The following is a 16006-nucleotide window of genomic DNA, read 5'->3' as shown; positions in this document are numbered from 1 at the left end:
TTTTAAAATGGCAATGGGGCGGGTCAAAAAAATATATAAATCTCAAGAGATAGCCAATTGCTTTGGTATCTACTATGAAAAACTTTACAATTTGGCCCCCATGGGTGCAGAGTCTATCTCGCCAGCCCACATCTCACTAATAGACGATTATCTACTCTCCTCCGGTGTGCCCACATTGACACCGCAGGAGGGGGAAGAAATGGAAGGCCATATTACAGAACAGGAAGTTCTCACTGCCATCCAAGGTATGGAAACGCAAAAAACACTGGGACCCGATGGTTTTCCTCTACTTTATTATAAGACGTTCGCTCCGCACCTGGTGCCTCGATTTTTGCAGGCTTACAATGCGCTTCTGGACAGGACTCCACTCCCTAGGGACTCCTTATTTGCTCATATAGTTCTGATTCCTAAAGAGGGTAGAGATGCGACAGACTGTGCGAACTATCGCCCAATATCTTTATTGAATACAGATCTCAAGATATTTACCAAGATACTAGCCAACGGCCTTATTTCCTTTATCCCCAAATTAGTCCATTATGACCAGGTAGGTTTTGTACTGACTAGGGAGGTTAGGGCCCTGAATCTTATTCACTTGGCCCAGTCCAGGAAAACTCCAACGTTGCTGATTTCAGCTGACGCAGAGAGACCGGGTCAACTGGCTTTTTATGAAATGCACATCGAGACACCTTGGTCTAGGTCCCCATATGTGTCAATAGATAGAGGCAATCTATTCCCATCCCTCAGCAGCGGTGCGGGCCAATGAAGCAATTTCTACCCCATTTTCCTTGAGCAATGGGATGAGACAGGGGTGCCCGTTGTCACCCTTAATATTTATATTGGTACTAGAACCCCTGCTAGCTCACATTAGAGGCGATCAAAATATAAAGGGCATCACGCACCATAAAGTTGCGGCTTACTCTGATGATTTATTGTTTTTTGTAACAAACCCCATGACTTCCATCCATGGGCATCTGCAGAACTTTTTTCAGGAGGGGGCATCATTTTAGGGTCACTTATGCACCACCCCTTTTCGACAATGTCATGATCACATTATCATGGTCAGAGACTGCAGACGTAGTACAGTCCCTTGCCAGACCCAGTGAAACTACAGCAGTGACCCCTCCGGCTAGACAATCGTTCACTCTGGGTTCCCCTGGGGCGACTCTGGTCAGTAGTGTAGCATGTCTGTACCCTGGTAGTGGCTCAGTTTTTCTCTCTCTGGTGGCGCTGGGCAGCGTTTCTCTCTCTGATGGTGCTGGGCAGTGTTTCTCTCTCTCTGGTGGCGCTGGGCAGCTTGTCTCTCTCTCTGTGGTGGCGCTGGGCAGCGGGTCTCTCTGGTGGTGCTAGGCAGCATTTCTGTCTCTCTGGTAGTGCTGGGCAGCGTGGCTCTCTCTCTGGCTTCCACCCAGCACACTCCTCATTCTTTGTCCTGTAGCGCTTTCTCCCTCAGCTTTTTTCCAGGCTGCAGGCTCTCAATCTCTCTTTTGATCAAGCTGTAGCCTCCTCCCTGTGAAAAATGGGGCCACCAATCTTTGGGACTACATGTCCCATGATGCTCTCCTAGTCTCCTTTGATTGGCCCACAGTTATGGCCAATAGGGAAGGAATGGAGCAGGCAGGAAGCTGGGCGGGGAACCTGGTAAAAGCCGCCATCTCTTGTCCCTGACAGAGGCGCCGAGTTCTGTGCTGGACTGAGCAGGGAAAAGAGCCCGAAGTCACACTACACTGATGGGGGGACTGGACAGCACCTTGTTGGTGTTACCCCACTGGTGGATGGCACCTGGGTGAGGGCTGCCTGCACCCTGATAGCGATGCAACGCTGTTGAATTTAAGATCTGATCCCCGATTCCAGGGCAGGGCACTTGACCCCCCTTGCCCCTACCTGCGGACGCCCATGCTTCCATCCCTAATTTATTGTAGGCTCTTAGGACTTACTCTGCCTTGTCCAATTATAAAATTTATGTACACAAATCCGAAGCTTTAAACATTAATTTACCTAAGGAGACTATCAACAACATTCAACTGAATTTCCCCTTCTCTTGGGCTCACCACGAAATCAAATATCTGGGAGTTTTCCTTACCTCCTCGTTGTCAGCAGTCTTTCAGGAGAATTTTAACCCCTGGATAATTTCTAGATCTAGATCTAACTTCTAGACTAACGTCTAGATCTTCAGCACTGACACAAGAATGCATTCTCCTGGTTCGGTAGTAACAGCATTTTAAAAAGATGGTGGTTTTGCCAAAATTATTATACCTTCTCCAAACTTTGACAATAACGGTCCCAACCCACTTCCTGCGCTCAGTACAGGGGAATTTTTGAACTTTCTCTGGGGTTACAAAGCAAAAAGATTGTCTCATCGTATCCTGACTGTCAGGTCACCTGAGACTAGGTGACAGATGCACTCTGTAAGAGTTGGAAGTGCACCGCTAGGTAGTGGACCTTAGGACTGACTGCTGCGGATTGTACCCAGGGAGATACAGGACACAGGTCTACTGGATCACTAACACAGATCCCAGTAGGAGCTAGAGCATAGATTCTCCAGGGCGCGGAGTCTAAGAGCCAGCGGGTATTCGCCAGAGCCTCCAGTGGTGAGGATGGACTTCGCTGCAGTCTGGCGCCAGGTCGCGACCCCTAGGGTCTCACAGCTCACGCTCACATTAGACTACAGGAGAAGGAAGCAGCAGGCTGGAACGACAAGGATAGTAAGGGGATATGGCAGAGGTCAGGGCAACTAGCAGACAGGAACAACAGAGTACACACCAAAGGTTCAGGGTCACGGGCAGACAGGGATGGTTGGAGACATGTAAAAGGTCAAGGTCGCAAGCAGACAGGAATCATAGAGAACACGCCAAGGTTGGTAACAGAGTGAAACGTAGAGCACACGACAAGCAGGAAACAGGAAGCCAAACACACAATGATACACAATGGTTGAACAGCACCACTGGCTTGCAGTGCACAGGTTAATATAGGGTTCCCTGATAGGACCTGGTGTGGAGCCATGCTTAGAGGAGAGGTTATAAAAACCACCAGGTGGAAGTGGCTTAGTCTGAACACATGAGGAGAGGTAAGCAGAGGAAGATTACTGCATAACCATGAGATTGACCTTACCAAAAGACCAGGGTGGTATGGGGTTCCCAGACCCGTTTAAATTTTTTTTTTTGTGCCCTCCAATAGTCACTCCACATCTGCATTTGAAGGCCTCTACCTGGATCCCGCTCCCCTCCGTTATTCATTGTCCTTAACCTCTCTGGCGGTATGATTATTTCAGATTTGTGTTGCTGAAAGCGGTACCATTATTTTGCATGGAAATTTGGCGTTTTATACTGTAGGCCTGAAATTCTTAGGAATAACGCACTTAAATCTGTCCAAACCAGAGTCTAGTAGACATCCCGGGTATGATTAAATTTGAAAAGCAAAATCATAAATTAAAATATAATAAATAACTATAAATAATTATACCAAATTATAATATAATAATAATAAAAATTACTTTTCAGTATTTGATGACGGATCTCCCCACAAATCGCTATCGCTTAATTCTGCAAGTGATTCTAATTTATTATCGCTGTTTTCTAGCTGGTTTAAAACCACTTTTGATGTAAAGTGACAGTTTTGGTTGCTATGGACAATCTCCAGTTTCCAGGCAGAAAGAATAGTTTTTTTTTTTGTTAAATCTTTTTATTGAAAGAAAAAAAAAGGGAAGTTTACAGATCATAACGAGCATCATATCATGAGTATTGTAAATTAACAATATAGTTATAATCAGTTATTGATCACATAGATTAGGTATGTTATAAGTGAAAGTATAAGTAACATAGAGAATGTATACTATAATATTATAAGTACTGAACTAAATTAGGAACGAACTATATGAGAGAATTAATGAAATATGCCTCCAGAGCACCTGTCCACCCCAAATGGGTTCAAGCTGTGAACAGGTGGGGGCAGATATAATTAAAAAGTAAAATTCTTTTCCTGGTTAACTTTAGCTCAGCACAACCAGTATTTAAAGAAAGTTTTGAAGAATAGACCCTCCAAAAGAGAGATCGATTCTCTAGGTTGATGAGAAATAAACCAACTTTTGAAAGATAAAACATAAATAAAAGAAAAAAAGAAGAAGAGGGATAGAAAAGGAGGAAAAGAGAGAAGAAAAGGGATGAGATGAAAACTCTCGAGGTAGTGACCTGGTACATGACATGAATCAATAGCACAACAGCAATACACAAGGATTTTATTGTGGGGACAGCAATGACTGGCCAAAATCAGAAGGAAAGAAATGTTTAACCCATGGTTAGAAAGAACAGTTTTTAATCATATAAAACTACATGCAGGACACTGGACAGACCACTAGGGACAAAAGGGATGTGAAATTTCATACAGCAACATAATCTGTAAGATTACATTATACTGTATGTAATGTGTGTGTTTCACTTTTTGAATTTGGCGCTGTTGTCCGTCCCTATGTGCCGCAACGCTTGCAAGGAACGGAGCTGGGCTCCGTGATAGATTGAGTGGAGGACAAGCCGCTCACACAGCGGGGGGAACGTCGCTGGATCCAGGGGATAAGGTAAGCACACTCTTCCTGGATCCTGCAATGCAATCACGAGGCTCGGGGTTACCGCTTTTGGTTCTGAAATTCCACCCCGAGCCAGACTCGGGAATACCGCCAGGGGGGTTAATGTACAGGTTACTAGTTGAATCCCAGGATAGCTTTATACCGCCTTATCTACGGAAATGGGAAAATGACCTGAGTCAAGCCTTCTCAAAAGATCAGAGAGAAGGTATTTTGTACTTTGCACACTGCTCCTCAATCGCAAGTAGGTGTCAAGAGGCTGGGTTTAAGATCCTGACTCTTGGTATAGGGTAGACACGCTTCATCATAAGACTTACCCGTCAGTTCCCTCCACCTGTTGGCGTTGTCAACAATCTGATGGTTCGTTACTGCATGTATTCTGGACATTCCCACGTGTTCGCCCCTTTGGGGGCGCTATCCGATGCTTGGTCTTTAGACTAACAGACATTTCACTTGAAGATGATCCAGCGCAGTGCCTGCTTCATCTCACCCTGATGTTGAGACGTCGATATAAGAAATCCCTCTTGATCCACCTTTTTAATGCCAATAAAATCTGTATTCCGCAAAAATGGAAATGCTTGGATCCCCCTTCAATTGGTCAGTGGATAGCCGTGGTGAATGAAATCAACCTGATGGAACAATTGACGGCCGCATTTAACCGAAAAGAGGAAAAATTCAATAAAATCTGGTTTTACTGGCACAAATTCCGATCCTCTCAAAATTATAAAACCTTTGTGACCCCCTCGGTAGAGCTACTTTAACGGTGCATGTTTCCCTAACCATTTGCTTTCACATCCAACTACCCCCCCCCCCCCTTTTTTTTTTTCTTCCCCATCTCCCTCTCCTCCTAAGTCCTCTTCTTCCCTCTCCCTCAATTCCTATCGATCCTGCTTTGGTTCTCTTCATTTTCCTGCTGCCTTCTCTGTCTTCTGATTTCTACCTTATTGGAAAAAAGCTACTTGTGTGCACCTGACTAGGAGCAATAATAAAGTCTTACATTGTAATATCATAAGTTTATTTAGGTGGACTGATGCTGTGTCGTCACTAACTGAGTTGCTATTACCATATTGAGTCTTGATACTCTTTTTCTTTTTGGTTTGTTTTTGGCTTTTGTATAAGCCTGTTCTCAGTGTTCAAACTGTTGTTGTCGATTCTGCTCTGCCCTGTCTGGTGTACTCAATAAAACTTTTAAATGATAAAATGACAATGGGGTCTCCGATTATTAATTATTGTGTTTGGAAATTAAAAAGTAAATCAGTAATTAAAAAAAAAATGCCGGGGTTCATTTTATGGTTTTACCTAACTGGCGTGGCGTGTTTTCTTTGCCTACGTATTTTTTGATGCCTGCCTTTCTCATCACATAAAGTTGAATGTTTGCAAGTGAAAGGAAATCTCTTCAAAGTGAGCAGAAATCCCCATCCAGGCAGTTTTCAACAGGGCAGCTACCCCCATTGGAAGATTTCCCCTCATCTCTTGTTCCACTGACAACTGTAAAGTTATACATTTCTCATCATTTTCTGTCAATGATGATAGTCACCATGGTGAGTAAAGAGGGGTTTGGCGGATTTTGGATTTAAACACTCAAGGTGATTTAAAGACAGATTTGTGAAAAGCAAGAAAATACAGGTGGCATAAAAATAATAATTTGAGATAAAATGTTGCAGTACTGTAGACCTACCTGAGCATCCAACATTGTAAGCAATTTAGCTTTCTCTACTTTGTTGCGATCTTCCTGGTTGCTGTTTATGGATAAATGGTTGATTTGGAAGGACAGCTGTCCAAGATCAATATCAGAGGTTGTGTTTTCTAGTTGCCTGGAATTAGTTGGGGGCTTTTTTTCAGCTATAGATTTCACGGTTATTGAAATGTCCTGTAAAGGGAAGTACAATATATTTTTTCCTGCTTTTCTCATTTTTATCTATTTGTTATAAAGACAGAATATAATGGGACAGTGTTTCAGTAGGATGGGGCAGCCTCTTGCTAGTCATTCTGTACTCTAAATAAAAAGTGAAGATAGATCACAGATGTGAATATATTTTTTCTGAATGATTAAGGGTTCACATTAGTATAAACAGTCATTCCTAAAATGCACATAATTACAATAGATGTAGAAACACTTTATTTTATACACATCAAGAGCGTACACATTAAATTCTCAATTATGGCTAATATATACAGTATTTATATAAGGATGTTTTCTGATGGTATCACCATTATATCCTGCTTGCAAAATGTGTTTTGAAACAGCCAGCTGTAGTCTTCATTGGAAGCCTGTCTGAAAACACAGAAGTGCAACTGGGAGACAGGGACAGAAGTGTAGTCACCCTATAACAGGAAGTGTCTATACAAAGATCTTCATGGTAGGGTAAGGTAGGATAACATGGAAGGCATGGCATTATAGGATAACCTGATATTATTTTAATAAAAGCTGCAGTAATGACAATGACTTGAAATTGAATGTACCTGTTAATCACTTCCCGACCAGCGCACGCCGATGTACGTCGGCAGAATGGCATGGGCAGGCATATTGGCGAACAGGTACGCCCATTTTAAAATGTCGCCCTGCCATCGCCTGTGCGCCGGTGGCGGCATGCTCGTGTGCCGGTGGGGACCCCCGTGGCTGCGATCGTCTCACGGGACGGCTGAACGAGGAGATGCCGTTGTAAACAGCATCTCTCCGTTCTGCCTAGCAACAAGTGACGCTAATCTCTGCTCCATATGATTGGAGCAGAGATCAGTGTTCACTAACACAAAGCCCAGCCCCCCACAGTTAGTAACACACCCCTAGGAACACTTAACCCCTACACTGCCACCCCCTGGTTAACCCCTTCACTGCCTGTGTCATTTACACAGGAATCAATGCATTTGTATAGCAGTGATTGCTGTATAAATGACAATGGTCCCAAAAATGTGTCAAAAATGTCCGATGTGTCCGCCATAATGTCGCAGTCACAATAAAAATTGCTGATCGCTGCCATTACTAGTAAAAAAAAAAAAATATTAATAAAAATGCCATAAAACTATCCCCTATTTTGTAAACGCTATAACTTTTGCGCAAACCAATCAATAATCGCTTATTGCGATTTTTTTCTTACCAAAAATATGTAGAAGAATACGTATTGGCCTAAACTGAGGGAAAAAAATATTTTTTATATATTTTTGGGGGATATTTATTATAACAAAAAGTTAAAAATAATGCTTTTATTTCAAAATTGTCGCTCTATTTTTGTTTATAGCGCAAAAAATAAAAAACGCAGGGGTGATCAAATACCACCAAAAGAAAGCTCTATTTGTTGGGGAAAAAAAGGACGTCAATTTTGTTTGGGAGCCACGTCGCACAACCGTGCAATTGTCAGTTAAAGCGACGCAGTGCCGAAACGCAAAAAGTGGTCTGGTCTTAAGCCAGCAAAATGGTCCGGTCTGAAAGTGGTTAAATAAAACGTATTTAAAGGCAAAATAAATAATAATAAAAAAATAACATGCAGTACATATCTGCAACACATGCACATTTCCCCATGTTTTAACCCTTAATAGATTCTGCAAGTACAGGAAAATACTATTTGATCGGCCAGAAATCCTGCTGTGGGCTGACAATGCACCTGTCCACTGAGTGTAGTCAGCCCTACCTGCGCGTTTTGTCCAACGGGACATCAATTGATGTTTAAGATTGAATTCAGACCTGACCTCAGATCTGATCTCGGAATTATATGGACTAATCAATGTTCACGTGTTTCATTTATGTTTATATTTATATTTGAATCTTCACTTATATATGCCAATTGATTACTTAAATGCACTATAGAAGATTGCAATTATTTTTACAATGTAAGTAAGAATATTTGTATCATTCTTTATTGCTATCAACATACTTTTCCTTAAATAACATGGTCATTTTCTTTAAGATGTAAGTATAATGACATGACAAGAGAGCAGAGCAGAAAACACTTGTTGTGTGTCCACTTCTGTTCCCCCGCTACTAACGCATGCGCACAGCACCCCGCCCTCCTCCATCTGTCACACAATGCTTACAGACAGTCCAGAGATTCATGATGATGCACCTCCATCCTTCTCTCCAAGCAGCTCTGGGTGAAACCACAGAGAATTTCCCTGGACCAAGGTAGCTCCAAGGCAGGAGACCCTATTTAATGAATGGGGAGTGGGACACAATGGGGACACTTTTTCTGGGGGAAGCCTCCTGATACCAAGGACCGTCCTCAGCAATCATGGATATCTGGTCAGACTAGCTTACTGTATATTCAGGTTTAGCTGCAAGTCGTTTTACATAACAGAATAACTGAAAACCCATTCATAATCTAAAAACGTTTGAAATAATCTTCAGATCGGTATTACTTACTGATTTCCTCCAGTGTTCTATGGATTTTTGTATGGCCTCTTCTTTTGTGATTTTAGTTGGTATAAAAATATGCTCACTATTCAGATACTGCAATATTTTATCTTTTAAAACCTTTTTCCGGTTCAAGAGCTCTGAGGCCGTTTTACTCGCTTCTATGATTTTCTCAATAAGGTCTGAAAAGAAGAAAAAAAAGATATTGCTAAAGGGTAAGTCTACTCAGAACTGATATTTATTGTTTGGGTAGAATACAGTGAGTTGAATCGCCTTATGTCTTTATTCTAAGTCAGTCTCTAGACCAGTGATGGCCAACCTTGGCACCCCAGATGTTTTGGAACTACATTTCCCATGATGCTCAACTACACTGCTGAGTGCCAGAGCATCATGGGAAATGTAGTTCCAAAACATCTGGGGTGCCAAGGTTCGCCATCACTGCTCTAGACCCAGACCCAAGCTTTCAACTTCACTGGACTCTACATTCACACCTTTATTGAGGATGGCTTCACACCTGTGCATTAGTGTGTTGCAGTTTCATTCATGCTAAATGGCACCCCAGTGCATTAGAAGAAGGCACCTCCAATTTATATGCATTGAAGCAAACCTCAAAGCACAGTAACATACTACTGTGCATCGGAAATATAGTGCAGGTGTGTTTTCTGGTGGTATGTTGGCTGGCCATTTAAATGAATAGGCTCTCTTAACAAAATGCTCATTAACGTATAATCTAACGCACGCATGTTAATGCACCAGACTGCACAGAAGTGAATGGGGCTGTAAGTTCATGTGATTTCAGCAGCCGATTTGAGACTTTTATATTTGAGTATTTGGATGGAAATATTTTGCAAGATGATAAACAGGGAGCATTGTTTGATTAAGCCCATTATTCACCAAAAACTGAAATATTTATTAATAATTGTTCCCATCGTGTGCAGTGAGCTGTTGACCAGTGTAGCACTACCCCTAAAGAAGCTCCGGAATTGTTTTGTGATTTCTTTGCACACCTGAAGATGACACATTGCGCTCACCCAGCTCTTATGGAGACACCTTGAAGTATTTTAGAAATTTATTAGGCTAAACATAGCCTAAATTAAGAATGGTTTAGCTAGTGTGCTTGTACAATCAATAAGACAATAATGTTACTCTAAAGCCCCATATACACGATCGGACTTTGTACAAACTGTCCCTTGGATTTTTGTACAAAGGGCATTGGCCGTAAGTTTGTATTGCATACACACGATCTGACTTTTTAGGCAACAAACACGAACGTAGTGACGTTTCAACATACTGACGGCACTTCAAAAGAGGACGTTCAATTACTCCAGCGCCACCTTTGGTCAACTTCTGTATTGTTGTCTGATCTTTTGCATTGGTTCTGAGCATGCATGTTTGTACTTTGTACAAACGTCTGATGGTTTTGTGTACACACGATCGGACTTTGCTCCATTGGACTTATGTTGTCAAAAAGTTTGTCCGTTTGCACAGCCAACAAAAGTCAGATGAAAACCGAAAAAGTTTGTCCAATGGAGCGTACACGCGGTCGGATGTTGCCTCAAAACAGCTAATTTGCATGTTTGTTGTCAAAAAGTCAGAATGTGTGTACGGGCCTTTAGAGATATGGTTAAACACATGCAGTATTCTGAAAAACAGTAATTAAGAGAACTAAACTGCATTTACCTAGCAACACAATATAAAGACAGTCCTAACTTGCTGATGAAAAACAAAAAAACATTGGCAGGCAAAGTTGGAGCCCTTGAAGGGAGCACAACAGTTCCCAGCAGACAACAGAGTAAGTTGTATGATGTTAGTGTCTTAACCAGGGGTCTCAAACTGGTGGCCCTCCAGCTGTTGCAGAACTACAAGTCCCATGAGGCATTGGAAGGCTGAAAGTTACAAGCATGACTCCCACAGGCAGAGGCATGATGGGACTTGTAGTTCCGCAACAGCTGGAGGGCTGCCAGTTTGAGACCCCTGGTCTTACCAGTCCCAGGGCACACTCTTCCGGGTCTCTGGACATATACTCTGATTAAGTAAATGTCAAGTTAAAGTCAGACCAGGACAGAAGTTGCTGTGATCTCTTTCTTTCAATCCCGCTGATACAGTCCCTCTTTTCCTTCCTTACAAGTGGTAGGAATGCTTTCTAGTACAGCCTTTTTAATCCAAAGGGGAACTGGATTATTCCCAAATAAAGAGGAGTTAAAGCAGGGGTCTCAAACTGGCAGCCCTCCAGCTGTTGCAAACAGCAAAACTACAAGTCCCATCGTGCCTCTGCCTGTGGGAGTCATGCTTGTAACTCTCAGCCTTGCAATGCCTCATGGGACTTGTAGTTTCGCAACAGCTGGAGGGCCACCAGTTTGAGACCCCTGAGTTAAAGCAAGCTCACTGGGGCAGAACTATTTCATAGAACAAGGAAACAAGAAAAGTCAGTGGCCAAGAGGCCTCTCATCAGGCATTTCTAGGTAGGTTTGAAAAAGGGTCCTCTCTTGCGAGCTAGAACCCAGCAGTAGTAGCCGGTGGTCCTCTAGTGATGGTCAGAGGTCTGCTGATGGTCACAGTCACATGCTGCATCCAGCAAGTGAAACACTGATCCCCTGTGTGGGCTCTCAAGATCCAGGTCCCTTCACATGTAGTATTGCACAGATAATATCATATAATGGTGGCAACAGTCTCTGATCAGCACTCTTTTCCTGGGCAGCACAGCATCAGATAGCTCCGGCAAACTTTGGCCACAAACCACTGTTCCCCCTTCACTGCAAACTTGTAGTGCGCTATCTCAGTGACTCAGCACAGCAAAATGGTAAAGCTAGTCTGAGATTTTAGTGATTAGATTTAAACCCTGCCAGCATCTCTGGGAACTTAAAGGGTAACTCCAAAAAAATATATAGCAAATAAAAAAATATATATGGCATGTACAATTGTGAAACAAGCCATATTGTTATATAACATTAATAATATTTACCTTTCCTTTTCAATCTCCAATGTGGCAACCTGGAGGTGTGCTGTACACAGATGGTGTACAGAACGCCCCCCAGAAATGTTATTTCCTGCTTGTGTGATTGGCTTACTGATTTCCCCAGAAGTCTGCACTGAGACCCCATATGCATTAGATTTTCTGCAGATTTTTGTCTTCAGATTTACCAAAAACATATAATATGAGGTCAAACCCCAGAGTTTCAATTTGTATGCAATCAGGGAGGCCCTTGCACTATATGGTTTTGGTAAATCTGAAGACAAAAACCTGCAGAAAATCTAATAGTGTGTATGGGATCTAAGATACAAATCAGATTGTAGGCAAACTTGCATCCTCTGCAACCATTATTTATTTATTTTTTTGGTAAGATACTCCCAAAAGGTTAATATATAAAGTAAGGAAATTAATAATTGGTGCTACCGGTGTCACTATCTCCTTCACTCAGCGCAATGGTATTTAAATATAATAATAAACAAATAGAAATACACAAATTAAAAATATCCCTTTAACTTTGTGCAAAAGCAGCTACTTAATACATAAAAATACAATATCTTATTATATGATAAACACAGCTTATTGACCACAAAAAAGTCATCAGATGTCATTCCTCATTAGCAGCACTCCTGCCATTCCTATAATGACCATGAAAGTTCCATTTGAAACCGCTTTCTAGTGCCAATTGTTCAGTTTCAATATAATTATTATCCTCTGTGTTATATTGGACATTGCTTTACCCTGGTCATTATAGGAATGACAGGAGTGCTGCTAATGATGAATGACATCTGATGACTTTACTCGCAAAAGGTTATTCGTGTCTAAAGGGATGCAGGCCTTGCCACTTTCCTCGTTAGAGCCCTGCAGGTGAAGAAGCTGGTCAATAATTAAAAAGTCACATTCACAAACAAACAGATTTTTCTTCATAATAACAAAATGTAGGAATGTGCAACAAAGTTTGTTAAAATCCTTGTAATGTACATAGATCCCCCAGAGGGGACTGCTTTTTCTAAATAAAAGTGAAGTTACTGTTTAAATTTAGCAATATAACATACAGTTAAAGAGACATTTAGTAGTACAGGATATTTCCTGGAATAAAAAATACCATTGACAAATCCCAGGAATTCCTGATCAGGCATGATCTGTGATATATTTTTTTAAATGAAGAAACTTAGTTTTGTTATGAGCCAAGCCACTAAGTCCCCCCACTGTTCATTGTACAAATTCTAACACTTCCATACCTAACTTCTGTGTATATAGGAATGAACGGTGTGTGTTGACTACAAAACATGTGTCCTGATTATTAATCTGTGTTCAGGCATACCCCACTTTTAAGTACACAATGGGGTTTATTTACTAAAGCTGGAAAATCCAAAATCAGGCTCACTTCTTTATAGAAACCAATGAGCTTCTAACCCCAGCTTGTTCAATTACGCTTTAGTAATAAAACCTGGAAGCTGATTGGTTTCTATGCAGAAGTGAGCCTGATTTCGCACTTTCCAGCTTTAGTAAATAAACCCCATTGTGTACTTAAAAATGGGGTATGCCTGTATTGTTTAATGTCTCACTTGGCTTTAGGAACATCTCACCTGCTTTGCCATAGTATGCTGTTTTGGTTTTGCTGACGGTCTTGTACAGAGAGTCTAAATCAATCACATCCAGCTGCTGCAGTATTGTCCGACAACCAATTCTCTCAGAAGTACTGAGATCCATGATGAACGAAGAAACTCGGGAGAGAAGCAGACCGATGTTCTAAACTTCCCTCAACTAAATGACGAAGTAAAAGATAAATGAAAGTGAAACTAGTCACTGCAGTCAAATGCCAGATCAGGGCGGATTATTATTTCCTTCTAGATGTGTTTATTGTGACACAAAGATTCTGATTCTGCTGGCATGCACTTACTTACTGATCCACCTAAAGTTTTGGCGATTCTGCTGGTGTACACCTACTGATCCACTTACAGTTGTTTGTAGTGCTTACCTCCAAAGGAGCTGCTAATGTATGGGTTCCCTGATTTGACCCGATTCCGGCAATGCCGTGAAATCTATTTGGGCTGCACACCTAACAAGCCAACAAAAATGGGGGAAAGTATTAAACAGTCAGAAAGTAAAGCAAATTTGTACAGCACAATAAAAACAATGCAAGAACCAAGTATGTGTGGGTAGGTGCAGCGTGATGCAGTGGGCAGAAATCACACTGAGTCCAAGTGCAGTAAAACAAGTATATATAGTAACAAAAGTCCAGCAATACACAACAGGCCCAGTGGGAAGGCAAAAATCAACAGAAAACTTCAGAGCTAAAATGGACAGTCATATCAAACCATTATCCTGTCATAATCAAAGATAAAATTTGTCAGGTGTCCAGTGCAGCTGATAACTTCTGGAGAAAAGTTTGCACAAATTGGATACTGAAAACAGCACTCAATGGGACCATTGAGCGCTGGTCCCATTGGTGCTGTTTTCAGTATTCAGTGGGAAGGCAACCCCACCAGGAACACTCACAAGATGTAGCAGTGGTGGAACAGTTGACTGCAGACTCAGAGATGCCAACAGCAGAGCAGAATGCGGTCTGGCCTGTTCATACTAAAAGGGGAAGCTTTTCAGAGGTTTGGAGTGGTCTATACACTTTCCCTACTCCTCAAAAACCTTTTCCTGACTCTATATATTGTTCCTGTCAGACAGGTTCCCTGTCCCTACAATAGTCACACGCAAAATGTGTGCCGAACCCATGAACCAGGGTCTTAAATAGACTCTGCCTGACCCAAGATGCTGGCAAAATCACATGGGGTGCCAGCATCCATTCAGATAGCTGTCTTCCTGTGACTGAGGAAACCATAGAGGAACTAGGTTCCCCGTGACTTTCTCCCCCATCTGCATTGCTGTTGCGGACAGGTGCCACCTCCAGTGGAGAAAATAGACTGTACCTGCCTGCATACGTCTGGACCCAAAACCCACAAATACCTGAATCCTAACTGGGGGGGGGGGGGGGGGAAATAACCTCTCTACAATTTCTCCCACAGACCAGTGTGGTATTAGATGTTGGCTAGTGTTGGGGCCCAGAGTCCTACATTGGAGCGCTCCAATCAATTTTGTTATTCAATGGTAAAGGGGTGAACATTTCCAAACTAAACCCCAAATCAGGGTAACAAGATTGAGACCAGTGCCCTCTCACTACAGTAGGGGGCTCTCCAAACTCCAGGTGATCCCTGGTAGACTGGTGAAAGAGTCCTCCCCCTGAACCGAGTGTCCAGCAGCAGTCTCTGAACAGGTCTCACCAGCAGGGGTGCCAATCATCTGTACCACAGGATCAGAGTTCAGTACAGCAGACTAGATAGAATATGTATGCTGGGTTCTGTAGTTCACAACAGCACAGCATGAGATTCATTGACAGATGCAGTCTCTTATCCCAGCAGCCAGCACTGTCTCTCGCTGTCAAAAGCATTGTGAATTTTTTTTTAAAACAAATGAAATTGTAAAAAAATCAATTATTACAAAAATAAAAAAACTACTGACACCATCCACTGCCACCCACCCCCCATCCCCTTCCCCAGAAGCACTGCAAAAAAATCTTAAGAAAGTGATTTAAAAAATATTTTGCCGTGGGGGGTGGGGGGCACTTGCGGGCGCAAAGTACCACCTCCCTGAAATCAGTTTGCCACCTCCCTAAAATCAGTTTGCCACCTCCCTGAAATGAGTTTTTGCAGGTTGGGATGTCTGGACTATGTGTGCCTGACACCGCTTAGCACAAGGCAGAGGTCCTCCCACACAAAACTACCTTGAGCCCAGGTTTCTCCTTCCTTTTCCTCCTTTCATACAGGTGTTGATTTACTAAAACTGGAGAGTGCAAAATCTGGTGCGGCTGTGCATGGTAGCCAATCAGCTTCTAAGTTCAGCTTGATTGATCAAGCTTTGACAAAAAAAAAAACTGCAAGCTGATTGATTTCTATGACCAATGGCAGAGTAAAATATATATGTGTGGTATTTACTATGGGAGGCTGACATCTAGTGGCTGCTTTGAGAATAGAAAATTCTAATTAACAATGTGTTGCACATGAATAGTAGAAATAGATGCTGGCCACTGACCACTCCCATCCTTGATAAAACCCATGTAATTGGGTGA

The 16006-nt window shown here is 42.2% G+C and overlaps 1 protein-coding gene across 1 annotated transcript in view; it reads right to left on the bottom strand.

Annotated features, from left to right (window-relative positions):
- Positions 1–13677, bottom strand: part of LOC143981909 (uncharacterized protein C3orf38-like) — a 52459-nt gene extending 38782 nt beyond the window's left edge. The window contains exons 1-3 of the mRNA XM_077480123.1: positions 13476–13677; positions 8928–9100; positions 6252–6443 (exon numbers count right to left, since the gene is read on the bottom strand). Of these exons, the coding sequence (XP_077336249.1) occupies positions 6252–6443; positions 8928–9100; positions 13476–13599 (489 nt within the window). The 5' untranslated portion in view covers positions 13600–13677. The remainder of the gene's footprint in view (positions 1–6251; positions 6444–8927; positions 9101–13475) is intronic.
- Between the last annotated feature and the right edge of the window lie 2329 nt (positions 13678–16006).

This window comes from Lithobates pipiens, unplaced genomic scaffold (assembly GCF_037356315.1).
Source record: "Lithobates pipiens isolate NorthernLeopardFrog02 unplaced genomic scaffold, aLitPip1_a1.2 Scaffold_16, whole genome shotgun sequence".
Lineage (NCBI taxonomy): Eukaryota > Metazoa > Chordata > Amphibia > Anura > Ranidae > Lithobates > Lithobates pipiens.
This window is presented reverse-complemented; position numbering and strand designations above follow the sequence as displayed.